Raw genomic sequence first — 24,894 nt, 5'->3', positions numbered from 1 at the left:
AAATCCCCATCCTCACATAAATAGTCCACCAAACAAATCAAATAACCTGGAGACGAGACACCTTAACATGGCCGCTCAAATTAGAAAACTGCTGTAGTCTGTACAGAGAGTTAAACTATAGACTGTACAGAGAGTTAAACTATAGACTGTACAGAGAGTTAAACTATAGACTGTACAGAGAGTTAAACTATAGACTGTACAGAGAGTTAAACTATAGACTGTACAGAGAGTTAAACTATAGACTGTACAGAGAGTTAAACTATAGACTGACTCTATAGAGAGTTAAACTGCTATAGACTGTATAGAGAGTTAAACTATAGACTGTATAGAGAGTTAAACTATAGACTGTACAGAGAGTTAAACTGTACAGAGAGTTATAGACTGTACAGAGAGTTAAACTATAGACTGACTCTATAGAGAGTTAAACTGCTATAGACTGTATAGAGAGTTAAACTATAGACTGTATAGAGAGTTAAACTATAGACTGTACAGAGAGTTAAACTATAGACTGTACAGAGAATTAAACTATATACTGTATAGAGAGTTAAACTATAGACTGTACAGAGAGTTAAACTATAGACTGTATAGAGAGTTAAACTATAGACTGTATAGAGAGTTAAACTATAGACTGTATAGAGAGTTAAACTATAGACTGTACAGAGAGTTAAACTATAGACTGTATAGAGAGTTAAACTGCTATAGACTGTACAGAGAGTTAAACTATGGACTGTACAGAGAGTTAAACTGCTATAGACTGTATAGAGAGTTAAACTATAGACTGTACAGAGAGTTAAACTATAGACTGTACAGAGAGTTAAACTATAGACTGTATAGAGAGTTAAACTATAGACTGACTCTATAGAGAGTTAAACTATAGACTGTACAGAGAGTTAAACTATGGACTGTACAGAGAGTTAAACTATAGACTGTACAGATAATTAAACTATAGACTGACTCTATAGAGAGTTAAACTATAGACTGTACAGAGAGTTAAACTATGGATTGTATAGAGAGTTAAACTATAGACTGTACAGAGAGTTAAACTATAGACTGTATAGAGAGTTAAACTATAGACTGTACAGAGAGTTAAACTATGGACTGTATAGAGAGTTAAACTATAGACTGACTCTATAGAGAGTTAAACTATAGACTGTACAGAGAGTTAAACTATAGACTGACTCTATAGAGAGTTAAACTATAGACTGTACAGAGAGTTAAACTATAGACTGTATAGAGAGTTAAACTATAGACTGTACAGAGAGTTAAACTATAGACTGTACAGATAATTAAACTGCTGTAGACTGTATAGAGAGTTAAACTATAGACTGTATAGAGAGTTAAACTATAGACTGTACAGATAATTAAACTGCTGTAGACTGTACAGAGAGTTAAACTATAGACTGTACAGAGAGTTAAACTATAGACTGTACAGAGAGTTAAACTGTAGACTGTACAGAGAGTTAAACTATAGACTGTACAGAGAGTTAAACTATAGACTGACTCTATAGAGAGTTAAACTGCTATAGACTGTATAGAGAGTTAAACTATAGACTGTATAGAGAGTTAAACTATAGACTGTACAGAGAGTTAAACTATAGACTGTACAGAGAGTTAAACTATAGACTGTACAGAGAATTAAACTATATACTGTATAGAGAGTTAAACTATAGACTGTACAGAGAGTTAAACTATAGACTGTATAGAGAGTTAAACTGTAGACTGTAGAGAGTTAAACTATAGACTATAGAGAGTTAAACTATAGACTGTACAGAGTTAAACTATAGACTGTACTGCTAGACTGTAATTAAACTATGGACTGTACAGAGAGTTAAACTGCTATAGACTGTATAGAGAGTTAAACTATAGACTGTACAGAGAGTTAAACTATAGACTGTACAGAGAGTTAAACTATAGACTGTATAGAGAGTTAAACTAGACTGACTCTATTTAAACTATAGACTGTACAGACTATGGACTGTACAGAGAGTTAAACTATAGACTGTACAGATAATTAAACTATAGACTGACTCTATAGAGAGTTAAACTATAGACTGTACAGAGAGTTAAACTATGGACTGTATAGAGAGTTAAACTATAGACTGTACAGAGAGTTAAACTATAGACTGTATAGAGAGTTAAACTATAGACTGTACAGAGAGTTAAACTATGGACTGTATAGAGAGTTAAACTATAGACTGACTCTATAGAGAGTTAAACTATAGACTGTACAGAGAGTTAAACTATAGACTGACTCTATAGAGAGTTAAACTATAGACTGTACAGAGAGTTAAACTATAGACTGTATAGAGAGTTAAACTATAGACTGTACAGAGAGTTAAACTATAGACTGTACAGATAATTAAACTGCTGTAGACTGTATAGAGAGTTAAACTATAGACTGTATAGAGAGTTAAACTATAGACTGTACAGATAATTAAACTGCTGTAGACTGTACAGAGAGTTAAACTATAGACTGTACAGAGAGTTAAACTATAGACTGTACAGAGAGTTAAACTATGGACTGTACAGAGAATTAAACTATATACTGTATAGAGAGTTAAACTATAGACTGTACAGAGAGTTAAACTATAGACTGTATAGAGAGTTAAACTATATACTGTATAGAGAGTTAAACTATAGACTGTACAGAGAATTAAACTATATACTGTATAGAGAGTTAAACTATATACTGTACAGAGAGTTAAACTATAGACTGTACAGAGAGTTAAACTATAGACTGACTCTACCGAGAGTTAAACTATGGACTGTACAGAGAGTTAAACTATAGACTGTACAGATAATTAAACTGCTGTAGACTGTATAGAGAGTTAAACTATAGACTGTATAGAGAGTTAAACTATAGACTGTACAGATAATTAAACTGCTGTAGACTGTACAGAGAGTTAAACTATAGACTGTACAGAGAGTTAAACTATAGACTGTACAGAGAGTTAAACTGTAGACTGTACAGAGAGTTAAACTATGGACTGTACAGAGAATTAAACTATATACTGTATAGAGAGTTAAACTATAGACTGTACAGAGAGTTAAACTATAGACTGTATAGAGAGTTAAACTATATACTGTATAGAGAGTTAAACTATAGACTGTACAGAGAATTAAACTATATACTGTATAGAGAGTTAAACTATATACTGTACAGAGAGTTAAACTATAGACTGTACAGAGAGTTAAACTATAGACTGACTCTACCGAGAGTTAAACTATGGACTGTACAGAGAGTTAAACTATAGACTGTACAGAGAGTTAAACTATAGACTGTACAGAGAGTTAAACTATAGACTGACTCTACAGAGAGTTAAACTATAGACTGTACAGAGAGTTAAACTATGGACTGTACAGAGAGTTAAACTATGGACTGTACAGAGAGTTAAACTATAGACTGTACAGAGAGTTAAACTATAGACTGTACAGAGAGTTAAACTATAGACTGTACAGAGAGTTAAACTATAGACTGCATACCCTCTCTGTGCTGGTGTAACATAGTTAGAAATGCATCCCTTGTTTATTGTGAGTTTCTCCTGAATTTATCTTATCTTGAATTTATCCCATCCTGAATTTGTCCCATCCTGAATTCATCCCATCCTGAATTTAACCCATCCTGAATTTATCCCATCCTGAATTTGTCCCATCCTGAATTCATCCCATCCTGAATTTATCCCATCCTGAATTTATCCCATCCTGAATTTAACCCATCCTGAATTTATCCCATCTTGAATTTAACCTATCCTGAATTCATCCCATCCTGAATTTAACCTATCCTGAATTCATCCCATCCTGAATTTAACCCATCCTGAATTTAACCTATCCTGAATTTATCCCATCCTGAATTTGTCCTATCCTGAATTTATCCCATCCTGAATTTAACCTATCCTGAATTCATCCCATCCTGAATTTAACCTATCCTGAATTTATCCCATCCTGAATTTAACCCATCCTGAATTTATCCCATCCTGAATTTAACCCATCCTGAATTTATCCCATCCTGAATTTATCCTATCCTGAATTTATCCCATCCTGAAAACTTTGACCATCTCAAATCAAGTATAACTGATTAATTAAGAAAATGTGATGAGTAAACTATGGTTATTGAGTACTGTTCTGTTCTGTTCTGGCTATCCTGATGACATTGACCCCCCCCTTCCCGTAGGGCCCCTCCCCCCTCAGAACCTGTCTTTGGCACATGTGACCTCCAACTCTGCCCTGGTGACGTGGGACCACCATCCCAGGAACCTGCCAGACGGCTTCGTGGTCAATGTGACGCGAGGCCTGAGCACCCGGAGTCGCTTCCTACCCAATGGGAAGTTAGAGACGTATACCCTGAGAGAGCTTTCTCCGGGACAGCACTACCACCTAGCTCTCACGGCTGTTAGGAACACGGGACAGGAACAGATTCACAGCGTACCACAGCACCTGGCCTTCACCACATGTGAGTGTTCTGTTGCCACTATAACATGCCCATTTCTATAGGACTGACATTTCACATTGTTATTACTCTGGGGGGGGACACACCAGAATGAGACAGGAATCAACTCAAAAACTTTTACGATCTGGGTCTTGTTTTTGTCTGTTTCAGTCCTCTTGGACAGAAAGCCCTCTGAGTCTGGTTCCTCTCTAGGTTTCTTCCTAGGTTCCTGCCTTCTAGGGAGTTTTTCCTAGCCACTGTGCTTCTGCTTGGTCTTTGTGGTTTTAGGCTGGGTATAGGTTCCTGCCTTCTAGGGAGTTTTTCCTAGCCACTGTGCTTCTGCTTGGTCTTTGTGGTTTTAGGCTGGGTATAGGTTCCTGTCTTCTAGGGAGTTTTTCCTAGCCACTGTGCTTCTGCTTGGTCTTTGTGGTTTTAGGCTGGGTATAGGTTCCCACTGCCTTCTTTGTGGTTTTAGGGAGTTTTTTTCCTAGCCACTGTGCTTCTGCTTGGTCTTTGTGGTTTTAGGCTGGGTATAGGTTCCTGCCTTCTAGGGAGTTTTTCCTAGCCACTGTGCTTCTGCTTGGTCTTTGTGGTTTTAGGCTGGGTATAGGTTCCTGCCTTCTAGGGAGTTTTTCCTAGCCACTGTGCTTCTGCTTGGTCTTTGTGGTTTTAGGCTGGGTATAGGTTCCTGCCTTCTAGGGAGTTTTTCCTAGCCACTGTGCTTCTGCTTGGTCTTTGTGGTTTTAGGCTGGGTATAGGTTCCTGCCTTCTAGCGAGTTTTTCCTAGCCACTGTGCTTCTGCTTGGTCTTTGTGGTTTTAGGCTGGGTATAGGTTCCTGCCTTCTAGGGAGTTTTTCCTAGCCACTGTGCTTCTGCTTGGTCTTTGTGGTTTTAGGCTGGGTATAGGTTCCTGCCTTCTAGGGAGTTTTTCCTAGCCACTGTGCTTCTGCTTGGTCTTTGTGGTTTTAGGCTGGGTATAGGTTCCTGCCTTCTAGGGAGTTTTTCCTAGCCACTGTGCTTCTGCTTGGTCTTTGTGGTTTTAGGCTGGGTATAGGTTCCTGCCTTCTAGGGAGTTTTTCCTAGCCACTGTGCTTCTGCTTGGTCTTTGTGGTTTTAGGCTGGGTATAGGTTCCTGCCTTCTAGGGAGTTTTTCCTAGCCGCTGTGCTTCTGCTTGGTCTTTGTGGTTTTAGGCTGGGTATAGGTTCCTGCCTTCTAGGGAGTTTTTCCTAGCCGCTGTGCTTCTGCTTGGTCTTTGTGGTTTTAGGCTGGGTATAGGTTCCTGCCTTCTAGGGAGTTTTTCCTAGCCGCTGTGCTTCTGCTTGGTCTTTGTGGTTTTAGGCTGGGTATAGGTTCCTGCCTTCTAGGGAGTTTTTCCTAGCCGCTGTGCTTCTGCTTGGTCTTTGTGGTTTTAGGCTGGGTATAGGTTCCTGCCTTCTAGGGAGTTTTTCCTAGCCGCTGTGCTTCTGCTTGGTCTTTGTGGTTTTAGGCTGGGTATAGGTTCCTGCCTTCTAGGAGTTTTTCCTAGCCGCTGTGCTTCTGCTTGGTCTTTGTGGTTTTAGGCTGGGTATAGGTTCCTGCCTTCTAGGGAGTTTTTCCTAGCCGCTGTGCTTCTGCTTGGTCTTTGCGGTTTTAGGCTGGGTATAGGTTCCTGCCTTCTAGGGAGTTTTTCCTAGCCGCTGTGCTTCTGCTTGGTCTTTGCGGTTTTAGGCTGGGTATAGGTTCCTGCCTTCTAGGGAGTTTTTCCTAGCCGCTGTGCTTCTGCTTGGTCTTTGTGGTTTTAGGCTGGGTATAGGTTCCTGCCTTCTAGGGAGTTTTTCCTAGCCACTGTGCTTCTGCTTGGTCTTTGCGGTTTTAGGCTGGGTATAGGTTCCTGCCTTCTAGGGAGTTTTTCCTAGCCACTGTGCTTCTGCTTGGTCTTTGCGGTTTTAGGCTGGGTATAGGTTCCTGCCTTCTAGGGAGTTTTTCCTAGCCACTGTGCTTCTGCTTGGTCTTTGTGGTTTTAGGCTGGGTATAGGTTACTGCCTTCTAGGGAGTTTTTCCTAGCCACTGTGCTTCTGCTTGGTCTTTGTGGTTTTAGGCTGGGTATAGGTTCCTGCCTTCTAGGGAGTTTTTCCTAGCCACTGTGCTTCTGCTTGGTCTTTGCGGTTTTAGGCTGGGTATCTGTAAAGCACTTTGTGACAACTGCTGATATAGAAAAAGGGCTTTATAAAAATATATTTGATTTGATTAAATTGATTTCAATTTAATTCAATTCAATTCAAGGGCTTTATTGGCATGGGAAACATGTGTTAACATTGCCAAAGCAAGTGAGGTAGATAATATATACTCTATCACTACATGATCATGATCAATGAACTTTACCTTGGGCTCTCACAAATAGACTCTACCCATAGGACTCTACCCACAGGGGAACCTCATAGGACTCTACCCATAATCCATCTCTTTCTCTTTGTGTGTTTCCTCTGAATCACCAGTATCGATGGAGGAACGATGGGGAGGGAGGACGAGGGGGAGACCGTCTGTCGTGGGCCAGGGAACCCCTGTGAGTCATACACTAGCCCCGTCTGAACCTCAGGACCTGGGGGTGGCTGGAGAGAGAATGCTCTCTGAAGAGATGCCCAGGTAAGAGGAGGGAGGGAGGGAGGAGGGAGGGAGGGAGGGAGGGAGAGAGAGACTCACTCAGGACCTGGGGGTGGCTGGAGAGAGAGAGCTCTCTGAAGAGATGCCCAGGTAAGAGGGAGGGAGTGAGGGAGGGAGGGAGGGAGGGAGGGAGGGAGGGAGAGACTCACTCAGGACCTGGGGGTGACTGGGGAGATAGAGCACTCTGAAGAGATGTCCGGGTATGCCACCAACCAGCATTGGGCTGGTTGTATAGTGGGTTGGGTAAATGTTTTAAAAGCCTTGTACTGCGGTGTTGGTTTTTGTCTCAAACTATCACTAGGAATAAGACACTAGAGTGCAGTGTTTCACACTTATTGCAGAAATATATTGGAATGCTGAGTTGAAACCTACCTATTTAGTGTTAAAAGAGACAATTCAAGGTTAATTATCTCGGGCTCTATTTGTCTGTCTGTCTGTCTGTCTGTCTGTCTGTCTGTCTGTCTGTCTGTCTGTCTGTCTGTCTGTCTGTCTGTCTGTCTCAGGCTCTATTTGTCAGTCTGTCTGTCTGTCTCAGGCTCTATTTGTCTGTCTGTCTGTCTGTCTGTCTGTCTGTCTGTCTGTCTCAGGCTCTATTTGTCAGTCTGTCTGTCTGTCTGTCTGTCTGTCTGTCTGTCTGTCTGTCTGTCTGTCTCAGTCTGTCTGTCTCTGTAAAAGTGCTTACCATCATTTTGTTTGTTTGTTTTCTTCTAGATACACAGAGCTGATTGATGGTAGAGGGAAGATAACAGCTAAGTTCTCCAAACTGCCCAGAAAGGCCATCAGACACCGCACTAGTAAGTGTTGTTATAACCAGGTTTAACCAGGTATAACCAGCCAGGTGGCACTAGTAAGTGTTGTTATAACCAGGTATAACCTGCCAGGTGACACTAGTAAGTGTTGTTATAACCAGGTATAACCAGGTATAACCAGCCAGGTGACACTAGTAAGTGTTGTTATAACCAGGTATAACCAGGTATAGCCAGCCAGGTGGCACTAGTAAGTGTTGTTATAACCAGGTTTAACCAGGTATAACCAGCCAGGTGGCACTAGTAAGTGTTGTTATAACCAGGTATAACCAGCCAGGTGACACTAGTAAGTGTTGTTATAACCAGGTATAACCAGCCAGGTGACACTAGTAAGTGTTGTTATAACCAGGTATAACCAGCCAGGTGGCACTAGTAAGTGTTGTTATAACCAGTTATAACCAGGTATAACCAGCCAGGTGGCACTAGTAAGTGTTGTTATAACCAGGTATAACCAGCCAGGTGACACTAGTAAGTGTTGTTATAACCAGGTATAACCAGCCAGGTGACACTAGTAAGTGTTGTTATAACCAGGTATAACCAGCCAGGTGGCACTAGTAAGTGTTGTTATAACCAGGTATAACCAGGTATAACCAGCCAGGTGGCACTAGTAAGTGTTGTTATAACCAGGTATAACCAGCCAGGTGACACTAGTAAGTGTTGTTATAACCAGGTATAACCAGCCAGGTGGCACTAGTAAGTGTTGTTATAACCAGGTATAACCAGCCAGGTGGCACTAGTAAGTGTTGTTATAACCAGGTATAACCAGGTATAACCAGCCAGGTGACACTAGTAAGTGTTGTTATAACCAGGTATAACCAGCCAGGTGGCACTAGTAAGTGTTATTATAACCAGGTATAACCAGCCAGGTGGCACTAGTAAGTGTTGTTATAACCAGGTATAACCAGCCAGGTGACACTAGTAAGTGTTGTTATAACCAGGTATAACCAGCCAGGTGGCACTAGTAAGTGTTGTTATAACCAGGTATAACCAGCCAGGTGACACTAGTAAGTGTTGTTATAACCAGGTATAACCAGGTATAACCAGCCAGGTGACACTAGTAAGTGTTGTTATAACCAGGTATAACCAGCCAGGTGGCACTAGTAAGTGTTGTTATAACCAGGTATAACCAGGTATAACCAGCCAAGTGGCACTAGTAAGTGTTGTTATAACCAGGTATAACCAGCCAGGTGACACTAGTAAGTGTTGTTATAACCAGGTATAACCAGCCAGGTGGCACTAGTAAGTGTTGTTATAACCAGGTATAACCAGCCAGGTGGCACTAGTAAGTGTTGTTATAACCAGGTATAACCAGGTATAACCAGCCAGGTGGCACTAGTAAGTGTTGTTATAACCAGGTATAACCAGCCAGGTGGCACTAGTAAGTGTTGTTATAACCAGGTATAACCAGCCAGGTGACACTAGTAAGTGTTGTTATAACCAGGTATAACCAGCCAGGTGGCACTAGTAAGTGTTGTTATAACCAGGTATAACCAGCCAGGTGACACTAGTAAGTGTTGTTATAACCAGGTATAACCAGGTATAACCAGCCAGGTGACACTAGTAAGTGTTGTTATAACCAGGTATAACCAGCCAGGTGGCACTAGTAAGTGTTGTTATAACCAGGTATAACCAGGTATAACCAGCCAGGTGACACTAGTAAGTGTTGTTATAACCAGGTATAACCAGCCAGGTGGCACTAGTAAGTGTTGTTATAACCAGGTATAACCAGCCAGGTGGCACTAGTAACCAGGTATAACCAGCAAGGTGGCACTAGTAAGTGTTGTTATAACCAGGTATAACCAGCCAGGTGGCACTAGTAAGTGTTGTTATAACCAGGTATAACCAGGTATAACCAGCCAGGTGACACTAGTAAGTGTTGTTATAACCAGGTATAACCAGGTATAACCAGCCAGGTGACACTAGTAAGTGTTGTTATAACCAGGTATAACCAGCCAGGTGACACTAGTAAGTGTTGTTATAACCAGGTATAACCAGCCAGGTGGCACTAGTAAGTGTTGTTATAACCAGGTATAACCAGGTATAACCAGCCAGGTGACACTAGTAAGTGTTGTTATAACCAGGTATAACCAGCCAGGTGACACTAGTAAGTGTTGTTATAACCAGGTATAACCAGGTATAACCAGCCAGGTGACACTAGTAAGTGTTGTTATAACCAGGTATAACCAGGTATAACCAGCACATAGCATCTTTAGGTGCTAATCTTCAGCATGATGTGGTACATTTTAACATTCACGTAGACCAGCAGTACATTTGTACTGAATGGTGGTATGAATCAATACCTCTTTGATTCTGCCTCGCAGAACCCGAGCCCCCCATTCAGCTAGAGAGGATGGAGGAGACAACCAATAAAATCAGCCTTGCACTAGAGATCCAGAGGAAGGAGGAAGAGGAGGAGTCCAAGAGAAAACCTGGTAGGTATTCTGGTGGTCCTGTATATGGTAGGTATTCTGGTGGTCCTGTATATGTTAGGTATTGTGGTGGTCCTGTATTTGGTAGGTATTCTGGTGGTCCTGTATATGGTAGGTATTCTGGTGGTCCTGTATATGGTAGGTATTCTGGTGGTCTTGTATATGGTAGGTATTCTGGTGGTCTTGTACTATATATGGTAGGTATTCTGGTGGTCTTGTATATGGTAGGTATTCTGGTGGTCTTGTATATGGTAGGTATTCTGGTGGTCTTGTACTATATATGGTAGGTATTCTGGCAGTCTTGTATATGGTAGGTATTCTGGTGGTCCTGTATATGGTAGGTATTCTGGTGTTCTTGAACTATATATGGTAGGTATTCTGGTGGTCTTGTATATGGTAGGTATGCTGATGGTCTTGTATATGGTAGGTATTCTGGTGGTCTTGTATATGGTAGGTATTTTGGTGGTCTTGTATATGGTAGGTATTCTGGTGGTCTTGTACTATATATGGTAGGTATTCTGGTAGTCTTGTATATGGTAGGTATTCTGATGGTCTTGTATATGGTAGGTATTCTGGTGGTCTTGTACTATATATGCAAGGTATTCTGGTAGTCTTGTATATGGTAGGTATTCTGGTGGTCTTGTATATGGTAGGTATTCTGGTGGGCTTGTATATGGTAGGTATTCTGGTGGTCTTGTATATGGTAGTTATTCTGGTGGGCTTGTATATGGTAGGTATTCTGGTGGGCTTGTATATGGTAGGTATTCTGGTGGGCTTGTATATGGTAGGTATTCTGGTGGGCTTGTATATGGTAGGTATTCTGGTGGTCTTGTATATGGTAGGTATTCTGGTGGGCTTGTATATGGTAGGTATTCTGGTGGTCCTGTATATGGTAGGTATTCTGATGGTCTTGTATATGGTAGGTATTCTGGTGGTCCTGTATATGGTAGGTATTCTGGTGGTCCTGTATATGGTAGGTATTGTGGTGGTCTTGTACTATATATGGTAGGTATTCTGGTAGTCTTGTATATGGTAGGTATTCTGATGGTCTTGTATATGGTAGGTATTCTGGTGGTCTTGTACTATATATGCAAGGTATTCTGGTAGTCTTGTATATGGTAGGTATTCTGGTGGTCTTGTATATGGTAGGTATTCTGGTGGGCTTGTATATGGTAGGTATTCTGGTGGTCTTGTATATGGTAGGTATTCTGATGGTCTTGTATATGGTAGGTATTCTGGTGGTCCTGTATATGGTAGGTATTCTGGTGGTCCTGTATATGGTAGGTATTCTGGTGGTCCTGTATTCCGTAGGAAATTGCAGTGAATTTTTAAAAAGATTTAAAAAATAAAATAAAAATGTTAAAATAGCAGGTCAAAAGTGGTCAACTCAACGCCGTAGCCACCCAGCGGGAGATGGGAACCTCTTGACGAGGTGGCCTTGGTGTTGGTCGCTACAGTATAATCTGTCATGCAGGACAGAGTTGTGGTGTAGTTAAGATGCCAGATATGGAACCCTCTCGTCTGTAACTGGGTCCATATGGAAAGTACAGCATTCTTTACATCTCCTAGCACCAGTCAGTGTTAATGGGAGGTCTGCCACATGGAAGCTATGTTAATATATGTTAATCTATGCTGATCTATGCTAATCTATGCTAATCTTCTCCTATAGGAGCCACTCAATAGAAACAGTATGTTAATTATTACGTCTCCATATATACAGCGATGGATCATTGATCTTCTGGCCACAGGACTGTAGCTGGCAATGAGGAGGATGAAGGGAATGTCAACCAAGCTTTACAATAGCAATGTATTGCAGCGAGAATGAGAAACATGAGAGAATGAGAGACATGAGAAACATGAGAGAATGAGAGACATGAGAGACCGCTTTAAAGGGGATTACTTTGACCAGGGCCCACAGGGGAACCTTATAGGACTCTACCCACAGGACTCTACCCACAGGACTCTACCCACAGGACTCTACCCACAGGACTCTACCCATAGGACTCTACCCATATTACTCTACCCACAGGACTCTGACCCATAGGGATACCCATAGGACTCTACCCACAGGAATCTACCCATAGGACTCTACCTACAGGACTCTACCCACAGGACTCTACCCACAGGACTCTACCCATAGGACTCTACCCACATGACTCTACCCAATTGACTCTACTCATAGGACTATACCCACCCATAGGACTCTACCCATAGGACTGTACCCATAGGGAAACCCATAGGACTCTACCCATAGTGGAACCTCATAGGACTCTACCCATAGGACGGTACCCATAGGACTGTACCCATAGGACTGTACCCATAGGGAAACCCATAGGATTCTACCCATAGGGCTCTACCCATAGGGGAACCTCATAGGACTCTACCCATAGGACTCTACCCATAGGGGTCTACCCACAGGGCTCTACCCATAGGACTCTACCCACAGGACTCTACCCATAGGGCTCTACCCACAGGGCTCTACTCATAGGACTCTACTCATAGGACTCTACCCATAGGGGAACCTCATAGGACTCTACCCACAGGGCTCAACCCACAGGGCTCTACCCACAGGGCTCTACCCACAGAGCTCTACCCAAAGGGCTCTACCCTCAGGAATCTACCACAGGGCTCTACCAACAGGACTCTACCCATAGGTCTCTACCCATAGGGCTCTACCCATAGGACTCTACTCATAGGCTATACCCATAGAGGAACCTCATAAGACTCTACCCACAAGGCTCTACCCATGAGGCTCTACCCATAGGGCTACACCCATAGGTCTCTACCCATAGGACTCTACCCATAGGACTCTACCCATAGGACTCTACCCATAGGACTCTACCCATAGGACTCGACCATTAGTGAAACCCATAGGGCTCTACCCATAGGAATTGACCATTAGGGAAACCCATAGGGCTCTACCCATAGGTCTCTACCCATAGGACTTGACCATTAGGGAAACCCATAGGGCTCTACCCATAGGTCTCTACCCATAGGACTCGAGCCATAGGACTGTACCCATAGGACTGTACCCATAGGGAAACCCATAGGACTCTACCCATAGTGGAACCTCATAGGACTCTACCCATAGGACGGTACCCATAGGACTGTACCCATAGGACTGTACCCATAGGGAAACCCATAGGATTCTACCCATAGGGCTCTACCCATAGGGGAACCTCATAGGACTCTACCCATAGGACTCTACCCATAGGGGTCTACCCACAGGGCTCTACCCATAGGACTCTACCCACAGGACTCTACCCATAGGGCTCTACCCACAGGGCTCTACTCATAGGACTCTACTCATAGGACTCTACCCATAGGGGAACCTCATAGGACTCTACCCACAGGGCTCAACCCACAGGGCTCTACCCACAGGGCTCTACCCACAGAGCTCTACCCAAAGGGCTCTACCCTCAGGAATCTACCACAGGGCTCTACCAACAGGACTCTACCCATAGGTCTCTACCCACAGGGCTCTACCAACAGGACTCTACCCATAGGTCTCTACCCATAGGGCTCTACCCATAGGACTCTACTCATAGGCTATACCCATAGAGGAACCTCATAAGACTCTACCCACAAGGCTCTACCCATGAGGCTCTACCCATAGGGCTACACCCATAGGTCTCTACCCATAGGACTCTACCCATAGGACTCTACCCATAGGGCTCTACCCATAGGACTCGACCATTAGGGAAACCCATAGGACTCTACCCATAGGACTCTACCCATAGGACTCTACCCATAGGACTCGACCATTAGTGAAACCCATAGGGCTCTACCCATAGGAATTGACCATTAGGGAAACCCATAGGGCTCTACCCATAGGTCTCTACCCATAGGACTTGACCATTAGGGAAACCCATAGGGCTCTACCCATAGGTCTCTACCCATAGGACTCGAGCCATAGGACTGTACCCATAGGGAAACCAAAAGGTCTCTACCCATAGAACTCTACCCATAGGACAGTACCCATAGGACTCTACCCATAGGACTGTACCCACAGGACTCTACCCACAGGACTCTACCCATAGGACTCTACCCATATTACTCTACCCACAGGACTCTGACCCATAGGGATACCCATAGGACTCTACCCACAGGAATCTACCCATAGGACTCTACCTACAGGACTCTACCCACAGGACTCTACCCACAGGACTCTACCCATAGGACTCTACCCACATGACTCTACCCAATTGACTCTACTCATAGGACTATACCCATAGGGGAACCCATAGGACTCTACCCATAGGACTGTACCCATAGGGAAACCCATAGGACTCTACCCATAGTGGAACCTCATAGGACTCTACCCATAGGACGGTACCCATAGGACTGTACCCATAGGACTGTACCCATAGGGAAACCCATAGGATTCTACCCATAGGGCTCTACCCATAGGGGAACCTCATAGGACTCTACCCATAGGACTCTACCCATAGGGGTCTACCCACAGGGCTCTACCCATAGGACTCTACCCACAGGACTGTACCCATAGGGAAACCAATATGACTCTACCCATAGGAATTTACCCATAGGGAAACCCGTAGGGCTCTACCATAGGAATCTACCCATAGGGAAACCAAAAGGTCTCTACCCATAGGACTCTACCCACAGGACTCTACCCACAGGGATCTACCCACAGGGGAACCTCATAGGACTCTACCCACAGGACTCTACCCACAAGGGAACCTCATAGGGCTCTACCCATAGGAATCTACCCATAGGGCTCTACCCATAGGACTACCCATAGGTCTCTACCCATAGGTCTCTACCCATAGGTCTCTACCCATAGGACTACCCATAGGACTCTACCCATAGGACTCTACCCATAGGACTCGACCATTAGGGAAACCCATAGGACTCTACCCATAGGACTCTACCCATAGGACTCTACCCATAGGACTCTACCCATAGGGCTCTACCCATAGGACTCGACCATTAGGGAAACCCATAGGACTCTACCCATAGGACTCTACCCATAGGACTCTACCCATAGGACTCGACCATTAGTGAAACCCATAGGGCTCTACCCATAGGAATTGACCATTAGGGAAACCCATAGGGCTCTACCCATAGGTCTCTACCCATAGGACTTGACCATTAGGGAAACCCATAGGGCTCTACCCATAGGTCTCTACCCATAGGACTCGAGCCATAGGACTGTACCCATAGGGAAACCAAAAGGTCTCTACCCATAGAACTCTACCCATAGGACAGTACCCATAGGACTCTACCCATAGGACTGTACCCATAGGGAAACCAATATGACTCTACCCATGGGACTCTACCCATAGGGAAACCAATAGGGCTCTACCCATAGGAATTTACCCATAGGGAAACCCGTAGGGCTCTACCATAGGAATCTACCCATAGGGAAACCAAAAGGTCTCTACCCATAGGACTCTACCCACAGGACTCTACCCACAGGGATCTACCCACAGGGGAACCTCATAGGACTCTACCCACAGGACTACCCATAGGTCTCTACCCATAGGTCTCTACCCATAGGTCTCTACCCATAGGACTACCCATAGGACTACCCATAGGACTCTACCCATAGGACTACCCATAGGACTCTACCCATAGGACTACCCATAGGGCTCTACCCAACGGGCTCTGGTCAAAAGTTGTGCTCTAAAAAGAGAATAGGTTGAATTTGGATAGCAGGCAGCCTTAGTGAAACCTGAGCTGGTGGTTTGTCTGCTGGGCTCCACTTAACTCGGGGTCCTGACAGCAGCTGCTGTGTTTCAGAGTCGTCCCAGGACTGCCAGAGTCTGCCCTGCCTGAACGGGGGTACGTGTGCGAAGGGCGGCGACTCCTACATCTGCGACTGCGTAGCCGGATTCAAGGGCAGGCAGTGTGAGCTGTGTGAGTTCATGGCCTTCTGTCTTGGTCTCAACCACACGACACATTGACATTGGAGTGTCATACACCCCACTTAGCTGTCCCGCATAGGAAAACCCTTTAAAGAACCTTGTTGGTTCCAGGTAGAATCCTTTTGGTTCCAAGTAGAACTGTTTTGGGTTACATGTAGCTCAGATGGTAGAGCGTGGCGAGGGTTGTGGGTTCGATTCCCACGGGTGGCCAGTACAGGGTTGTGGGTTCGATTCCCACGGGTGGCCAGTACAGGAAAAAAAGGATGAGAAATGTATGTACTCACTATTGGATAAGAGTATCTGCTAAATGACTCAAAAATAAAAATAAAATTGAACCATTTCCACAGGGAGTTCTACATGGAATCCAAAAATGGTTTTACCTGGAACCCAAAACGGTTGGGGACAGCCGAAGATCCATTTTTTTTCCTAGTTTGGCATAGAACAACTGCATTTCCTCTCAGATCAGCTGTCTTGGGCTGTCAGAAAAAATAGATTCAGATGTCTTCCTCATAGGAGGACATCATTTCCCAACACCATAACTACCCAGCACCATAACTACCCAGCACCATAACTACCCAGCACCATAACTACCCAGCACCATAACCACCCAGCCCCATAACTACCCAGCACCATAACTACCCAGCACCATAACTACCCAGCACGATAACTACCCAGCACCATAACTACCCAGCCCCATAACTACCCAGCCCCATAACTACCCAGCACCATAACTACCCAACACCATAACTACCCAGCACCATAACTACCCAGCACGATAACTACCCAGCACCATAACTACCCAACACCATAACTACCCAGCACCATAACTACCCAGCACCATAACTACCCAGCACCATAACTACCCAACACCATAACTACCTAACACCATAACTACCCAACCCCATAACTACCCAGCACCATAACTACCCAGCAACATAACTACCCAACACCATAACTACCCAGCACCATAACTACCCAGCACCATAACTACCTAACACCATAACTACCCAACCCCATAACTACCCAGCACCATAACTACCCAACACCATAACTACCTAACACCATAACTACCCAACACCATAACTACCCAACCCCATAACTACCCAGCACCATACCTAACACCATAACTACCCAACACCATAACTACCTAACACCATAACTACCCAGCACCATAACTACAACCCCATAACTAACCTAACACCCAGCATAACTACCCAACACCATAACTACCTAAGCACCATAACTACCCAACACCATAACTACCTAACACCATAACTACCCAGCACCATAACTACCCAGCACCATAACTACCCAACACCAGAACTACCCAGCACCAGAACTACCCAGCACCATAACTACCCAGCAACATAACTACCCAGATCCATAACTACCCAACACCATAACTACCCAGCACCATAACTACCCAGCACCATAACTACCTAACACCATAACTACCCAGATCCATAACTACCCAGCACCATAACTAACTACCCAACCCCATAACTACCAGAACTACCCAGCACCATAACTAGAGCACCATAACTACCCAGCACCATAACTACCCAGCACCATAACTACCCAGCACCATAACTACCTAACACCATAACTACCCAGCACCATAACTACCCAGCAACATCCTCACATAGAAAATAGAACTTTGCAAGTCATAACATAACTATAATATCACCATTCAGGTACAAAGCACTTCAAAACTAAATAGATTATTTTGAAATACAAGCTTTGCCTTTGGTTTGAACTTGTCCAATCACGTTCACCAGTAACGCAAGGTGTTAAGCTGCAGCAATGTAGGAGATCACACACACACAAACACACACACACACACACACACATACACACACACACACACACACACAGCCCACTTCTCTTTTTAATAGAGTATCACAGTATGAGTCATAATTCCCATAAAACCTAGCGGTCAAACAGGGAAATGGTTCCAATCTGTTTTTTTTCCACCATTCTTTTTCCCCCCATAGAGGATCTTAGAAACAGTTAAAATAAGGTCTGTGTTTTCGTGTAGGGCCTACCCTGGCATAACATTTCAATAACCGTGTAAATCTCTCTCGAACAAGGTGACTTTTGTAAATACATTCTATTTGTCTGTATTGTGTGTAATAAGACACATACAAATGTGGGGCTCTGTACTGTACATTTCTACGTCTAAACACCCTCAGTCAAACTGTTGAAACATTTCTTTCCTAAAACCATCAATCACTAGGGAGGAGTGCCAAATTCCACCCTCCCTATCTCTCCTCTCTCTCACTCCTTCTCAGGCTAAATCCCCCTGTCTCTCTCGCTCTCTCTCTCTCTCTCTCTCTCTCTCTCTCTCTCTCTCTCTCTCTCTCTCCTCAGAACAAATCTCTCTCTCCCTCTCTTTCACCTTCTCGCTCTCCCTCTATTTCACCTTCTCTCTCTCGCTCTCTCTCGCTCTCTCTCTCTCTCGCTCTCTCTCTTTTTCTCTCTCTCTCTCTTTCTTTCTTTCTTCCTCAAACCAAATCCCTCTCTCCCTTAATCTGCATCTTCTCTTTCTCTCTCTCTCTCTCTCTCTCTCTCTCTCTCTCTCTTCCTTCCTCTCTCTTTCTGTTCATACCAAATCCCTCCCTATCATTCTCCCTCCTTGTCCCTCTCTCCCTCTTCCTCCCTCTCTCTCTCTCTCTTCCTTTGACCAAATCCCTCCCTTCCTATCACTCTCCCCCCTTATGTCCCTCTCTCCCTCCTTATGTCCCTCTCTCCCTCTTCCTCCCTCTCTCTCCCTCTTCCTCTAACCAAATCCCCCCTCCCTATCACTCTCCCACCATATGTACCTCTCTCCCTCTTTCTTCCTTCCTTTGTCTTCTCCTCAATCCCTCGTGTCATATTTAACAGCCTTTTTAACGGCCTCTTCCTTCAGAACCTCTCCTCTCAGTGCTTTAACACATATCTGTGTTTTGTCTTTGTCCTGCTGCGACCACGTCTGTCTGCAGTCTGCCAGCGAGTGCCCCACCCGTGTACCCGCCTCTACTCTGAAACCAAGAGCGTGCCCATCTGGGTGGGTGAAGTCTGCCATTACCTGTGAGTGTCAAACAGTGGACGCGGACTTCCTCTGCATGTTTCTACACTGCTCAAAAAAATAAAGGGAACACTTAAACAAACACAATGTAACTCCAAGTCAATCACACTTCTGTGAAATCAAACTGTCCACTTAGGAAGCAACACTGATTGACAATACATTTCACATGCTGTTGTGCAAATGGAATAGACAACAGGTGGAAATTATAGGCAATTAGCAAGACACCCCCAATAAAGGAGTGGTTCTGCAGGTGGGGACCACAGACCACTTCTCAGTTCCTATGCTTCCTGGCTGATGTTTTGGTCTCTTTTGAATGCTGGCGGTGCTTTCACTCTAGTGGTATCATGAGACGTGACAAGTGGCTCAGGTAGTGCAGCTCATCCAGGATGGCACATCAAGGCGAGCTGTGGCAAGAAGGTTTGCTGTGTCTGTCAGCGTAGTGTCCAGAGCATGGAGGCGCTACCAGGAGACAGGCCAGTGCACCAGGAGACGTGGAGGAGGCCGTAGGAGGGGAACAACCCAGCAGCAGGACCGCTACCTCCGCCTTTGTGCAAGGAGGAGCAGAAGGAGCACTGCCAGAGCCCTGCAAAATGACCTCCAGCAGGCCACAAATGTTCATGTGTCTGCTAAAACAGTCAGAAACAGACTCCATGAGGGTGGTATGAAGGCCCGACGTCCACAGGTGGGGGTTGTGCTTACAGCCCAACACCGTGCAGGACATTTGGCATTTGCCAGAGAACACCAAGATTGGCAAATTCGCCACTGGCGCCCTGTGCTCTTCACAGGTGAAAGCAGGTTCACACTGAGCACATGTGACAGACGTGACAGAGTCTGGAGACGCCGTGGAGAACGTTCTGCTGCCTGCAACATCCTCCAGCATGACCGGTTTGCCGGTGGGTCAGTCATGGTGTGGGGTGGCATTTCTTTGGGGGACCGCCCAGCCCTCCATGTGCTCGCCAGAGGTAGCCTGACTGCCATTAGGTACCGAGATGAGATCCTCAGACCCCTTGTGAGACCATATGCTGGTGCGGTTGGCTCTGGGTTCCTCCTAATGCAAGACAATGCTAGACCTCATGTGGCTGGAGTGTGTCAGCAGTTCCTGCAAGAGGAAGGCATTGATGCTATGGACTGGCCCGCCCGTTCCCCAGACCTGAATCCGATTGAGCACATCTGGGACATCATGTCTCGCTCCATCCACCAACACCACGTTGCACCACAGACTGTTCAGGAGTTGGCGGATGCTTTGGTCCAGGTCTGGGAGGAGATCCCTCAGGAGACTTGATTTGAACCCAGTAAGAGACAGGGGTACCTAGGGAAGGAAGGGATGCGTCTTCCCTGAGTTGAACCCAGTAAGAGACAGGGGTACCTAGGGAAGGAAGGGATGCATCTTCCCTGATTTGAACCCAGTAAGAGACAGGGGTACCTAGGGAAGGAAGGGATGCGTCTTCCCTGATTTGAACCCAGTAAGAGACAGGGGTACCTAGGGAAGGAAGGGATGCGTCTTCCCTGATTTGAACCCAGTAAGAGACAGGGGTACCTAGGGAAGGAAGGGATGCGTCTTCCCTGATTTGAACCCAGTAAGAGACAGGGGTACCTAGGGAAGGAAGGGATGCGTCGTCCCTGATTTGAACCCAGTAAGAGACAGGGGTACCTAGGGAAGGAAGGGATGCGTCTTCCCTGATTTGAACCCAGTAAGAGACAGGGGTACCTAGGGAAGGAAGGGATGCGTCTTCCCTGATTTGAACCCAGTTAGGGACAGGGGTACCTAGGGAAGGAAGGGATACTGTAAAAACACTGACACCTGTTAAATATAGTACTAGTATAACTGTAAATGGGTTTCATCCCTACAAGAAGCATGTTGAATAATCAGTATTTATATGTACTTTGTATGTTTAGTAGATAAGCTATTTTTCCCCCTTTGTACCCCCCCCCCCCCCAGGTATAAAATAACGTATAAAGTCCAGCAGGATATTTGCTATCGAGAGATCTGTGGACCACCACTGCTTCCCAAGAAAAGCCCCAGTGAGTTTGATTGAACAGTTCGGTCACCTGAATGAAGTAATTATTGGCTTTAATACAATCATATTGTTGTTTTCACATGTCATTATTCTCCGTTTGGACAGACAGAAGAACTAACAGACAACATTAATGGTTGGTAAAAACAGACATTACAATGAGCAATCTACTGAAATATAGATATTTAATTTAAAATGTAATACAATTTGCTTTGGTTTCAGTTCAAATAAAATTGATATTTTCTACTTTCAGAAAGCTAATCTTGGATGACCCATGTTGCCCAGAGATTGGCCTGTTGGATGACCCATGTTGACCCATGTTGCCCAGAGATTGGCCTGTTGGATGACCCATGTTGACCAGAGATTGGCCTGTTGGATGACCCATGATGACCCATGTTGCCCAGAGATTGGCCTGTTGGATGACCCATGTTGACCCATGTTGCCCAGAGATTGGCCTGTTGGATGACCCATGTTGCCCAGAGATTGGCCTGTTGGATGACCCATGATGACCCTTGTTGCCCAGAGATTGGCCTGTTGGATGACCCATGTTGCCCAGAGATTGGCCTATTGGATGACCCATGTTGACCAGAGATTGGCCTGTTGGATGACCCATGTTGACCAGAGATTGGCCTGTTGGATGACCCATGTTGACCAGAGATTGGCCTGTTGGATGACCCATGTTGCCCAGAGATTGGCCTGTTGGATGACCCATGTTGACCCATGTTGCCCAGAGATTGACCTATTGGATGACCCATGTTGACCCATGTTGCCCAGAGATTGGCCTGTTGGATGACACATGTTGACCCATGTTGCCCAGAGATTGGCCTGTTGAATGACCCATGTTGCCCAGAGATTGGCCTGTTGGATGACCCATGTTGCCCAGAGATTGGCCTGTTGGATGACCCATGTTGACCCATGTTGCCCAGAGATTGGCCTGTTGAATGACCCATGTTGCCCAGAGATTGGCCTGTTGGATGACCCATGTTGACCCATGTTGCCCAGAGATTGGCCTATTGGATGACCCATGTTGACCCATGTTGCCCAGAGATTGGCCTGTTGGATGACACATGTTGACCCATGTTGCCCAGAGATTGGCCTGTTGAATGACCCATGTTGCCCAGAGATTGGCCTGTTGAATGACCCATGTTGCCCAGAGATTGGCCTGTTGGATGACCCATGTTGACCCATGTTGCCCAGAGATTGACCTATTGGATGACCCATGTTGCCCAGAGATTGACCTAATGGATGACCCATGTTGACCCATGTTGCCCAGAGATTGACCTAATGGATGACCCATGTTGCCCAGAGATTGACCTATTGGATGACCCATGTTGCCCAGAGATTGACCTATTGGATGACCCATGTTGCCCAGAGGTTGACCTGATGTAGCCGTAGCTTGAATGAGGATTTGGAGGAAGCTAACAAGTGGAACATGATTGACCCCTACAACCATCAATGAGATTTGGCCCCAGAATCATCAATCATTTCTAACTATTCTATGTCATATTTTTTTTAAACAGAATTTTCACTCATGACGGATGACAAATGTACCATAAACAGTTCACACCTGTGTAAAATCAAAACATTATACATACCTCATGTCTCACATACAGTGGGGCACATAGTCAGCCACCAATTGTGCAAGTTCTCCCACTTAAAAAGATGAGAGAGGCCTGTAATTTTCATGATATGTACACTTCAACTATGACAGACAAAATGAGAAAAAAAATCCAGAAAAACACATTGTAGGATTTTTAATGAATTTATTTGCAAATTATGGTGGAAAATAAGTATTTGGTCATCAACAAAAGTTTATCTCAATACTTTGTTATATACCCTTTGTTGGCAATGACAGAGGTCAAACGTTTTCTGTAAGTCTTCACAAGGTTTTCACACACTGTTGCTGGTATTTTGGCCCATTCCTCCATGCAGGTCTCCTCTAGAGCAGTGATGTTTTGGGGCTGTTGCTGGGCAACACGGACTTTCAACTCCCTCCAAAGATTTTCTATGGGGTTGAGATCTGGAGACTGGCTAGGCCACTCCAGGACCTTGAAATGCTTCTTACGAAGCCACTCCTTCGTTGCACGGGCGGGTGTTTGGGATCATTGTCATGCTGAAAGACCCAGCCACGTTTCATCTTCAATGCCCTTGCTGATGGTAGGCTTTGTTACTTTGGTCCCAGCTCTCTGCAGGTCATTCACTAGGTCCCCCCGTGTGGTTCTGGGATTTTTGCTCACCGTTCTTGTGATCATTTTGACCCCACGGGGTGAAATCTTGCTTGGAGCCCCAGATCGAGGGAGATTATCAGTGGTCTTGTATGTCTTCCATTTCCCAATAATTGCTCCCACAGTTGATTTCTTCAAACCAAGCTGCTTACCTATTGCAGATTCAGTCTTCCCAGCCTTGTGCAGGTCTACAATTTTGTTTCTGGTGTCTTTTGACAGCTCTTTGGTCTTGGCCATAGTGGAGTTTGGAGTGTGACTGTTTAAGGTTGTGGACAGGTGTCTTATATACTGATAACAAGTTCAAACAGGTGCCATTAATACAGGTAACGAGTGGAGGACAGAGGAGCCTCTTAAAGAAGAAGTTACAGGTCTGTGAGAGCCAGAAATCTTGCTTGTTTGTAGGTGACCAAATACTTATTTTCCACCATAATTTGCAAATAAATTCATTTAAAAATCCTACAATGTGATTTTCTGGATTTTTTTTTCTCATTTTGTCTGTCATAGTTGAAGTGTACCTATGAAAAAAATGACAGGCCTCTCTCATCTTTTTAAGTGGGAGAACTTGCACAATTGGTGGCTGACTAAATACTTTTTTGCCCCACTGTATTGGCAGTTTAGTCCCTCTGCTCAGGGAAATGTGTATATTGTCTGTTTCCTCACAAGCAACCCTATTTTAAAATCTGTATCGATTGATTTAACAATAAATGTAACTGTTTTACCTCTTAGCCAAAAAACATGTTCAGTAATCAGTACTCTAAACCAACATCACTGCTAGCTATCATGTAAATAGTGTTTATAGGCTGTTTTGTAGGTGAATATTTTAATAATTAAAAATGTTACAAAATGTTATTTTCGTGTCATGTTTTATTTCATATTTATTTCAAATGTAATTGTGCAGGAATGTCTATAGCTTCAATATATTTGCGTGTGAATAACGTAGACTGTATAACAGACACCTATTTGGAAAGTAGGGCCTCTATTTGAAGATGTGTTCTCTGCATGTATTGTGCTGCAGTAGCCCACCCACAAGGTGTCTTTGTCTACACTGCATCAACGTGATATTTTTGGGGGGTATATGCGTTGTTCGATTAAAATCAAATCAAATTGTATTTATCACATGCGCTGAATACAACTGGTGTGGACTTTAAAGGGAAATGCTTACTTACGAAACCTTTCCTAACGATGGAGAGTTTAGAAATAATAATACAAAATAAAATAGTAACTAACACAAGAGGAAGAAAATACAATACACAAGAATGGAGCAGGAAGTACCGGATCAATGTGGAGATATATACAGGAAGTACCGGATCAATGTGGCGATATATACAGGAAGTACCAGATCAATGTGGAGATATATACAGGAAGTACCAGATCAATGTGGAGCTATATACAGGAAG

General features: G+C 44.4%; 1 protein-coding gene across 1 annotated transcript in view; it reads left to right on the top strand.

The window, feature by feature from the left end:
• Positions 1-24,346, top strand: part of LOC115127709 (sushi, nidogen and EGF-like domain-containing protein 1) — a 197,406-nt gene extending 173,060 nt beyond the window's left edge. Inside the window, exons 25-33 of the mRNA XM_065009494.1 lie at positions 4,172-4,450; positions 6,902-7,049; positions 7,779-7,861; positions 10,195-10,305; positions 16,066-16,182; positions 19,172-19,259; positions 21,197-21,279; positions 21,381-21,408; positions 21,526-24,346. Of these exons, the coding sequence (XP_064865566.1) occupies positions 4,172-4,450; positions 6,902-7,049; positions 7,779-7,861; positions 10,195-10,305; positions 16,066-16,182; positions 19,172-19,259; positions 21,197-21,279; positions 21,381-21,406 (935 nt within the window). The 3' untranslated portion in view covers positions 21,407-21,408; positions 21,526-24,346. The remainder of the gene's footprint in view (positions 1-4,171; positions 4,451-6,901; positions 7,050-7,778; positions 7,862-10,194; positions 10,306-16,065; positions 16,183-19,171; positions 19,260-21,196; positions 21,280-21,380; positions 21,409-21,525) is intronic.
• The last annotated feature ends 548 nt before the right edge of the window (positions 24,347-24,894 follow it).

The sequence above is a fragment of the Oncorhynchus nerka genome, linkage group LG25 (assembly GCF_034236695.1).
Source record: "Oncorhynchus nerka isolate Pitt River linkage group LG25, Oner_Uvic_2.0, whole genome shotgun sequence".
In the NCBI taxonomy this organism is placed as follows: Eukaryota; Metazoa; Chordata; class Actinopteri; order Salmoniformes; family Salmonidae; genus Oncorhynchus; species Oncorhynchus nerka.
Note: the sequence above shows the minus strand (reverse complement) of the source record. Positions and strands in the feature narration are given on the sequence as shown.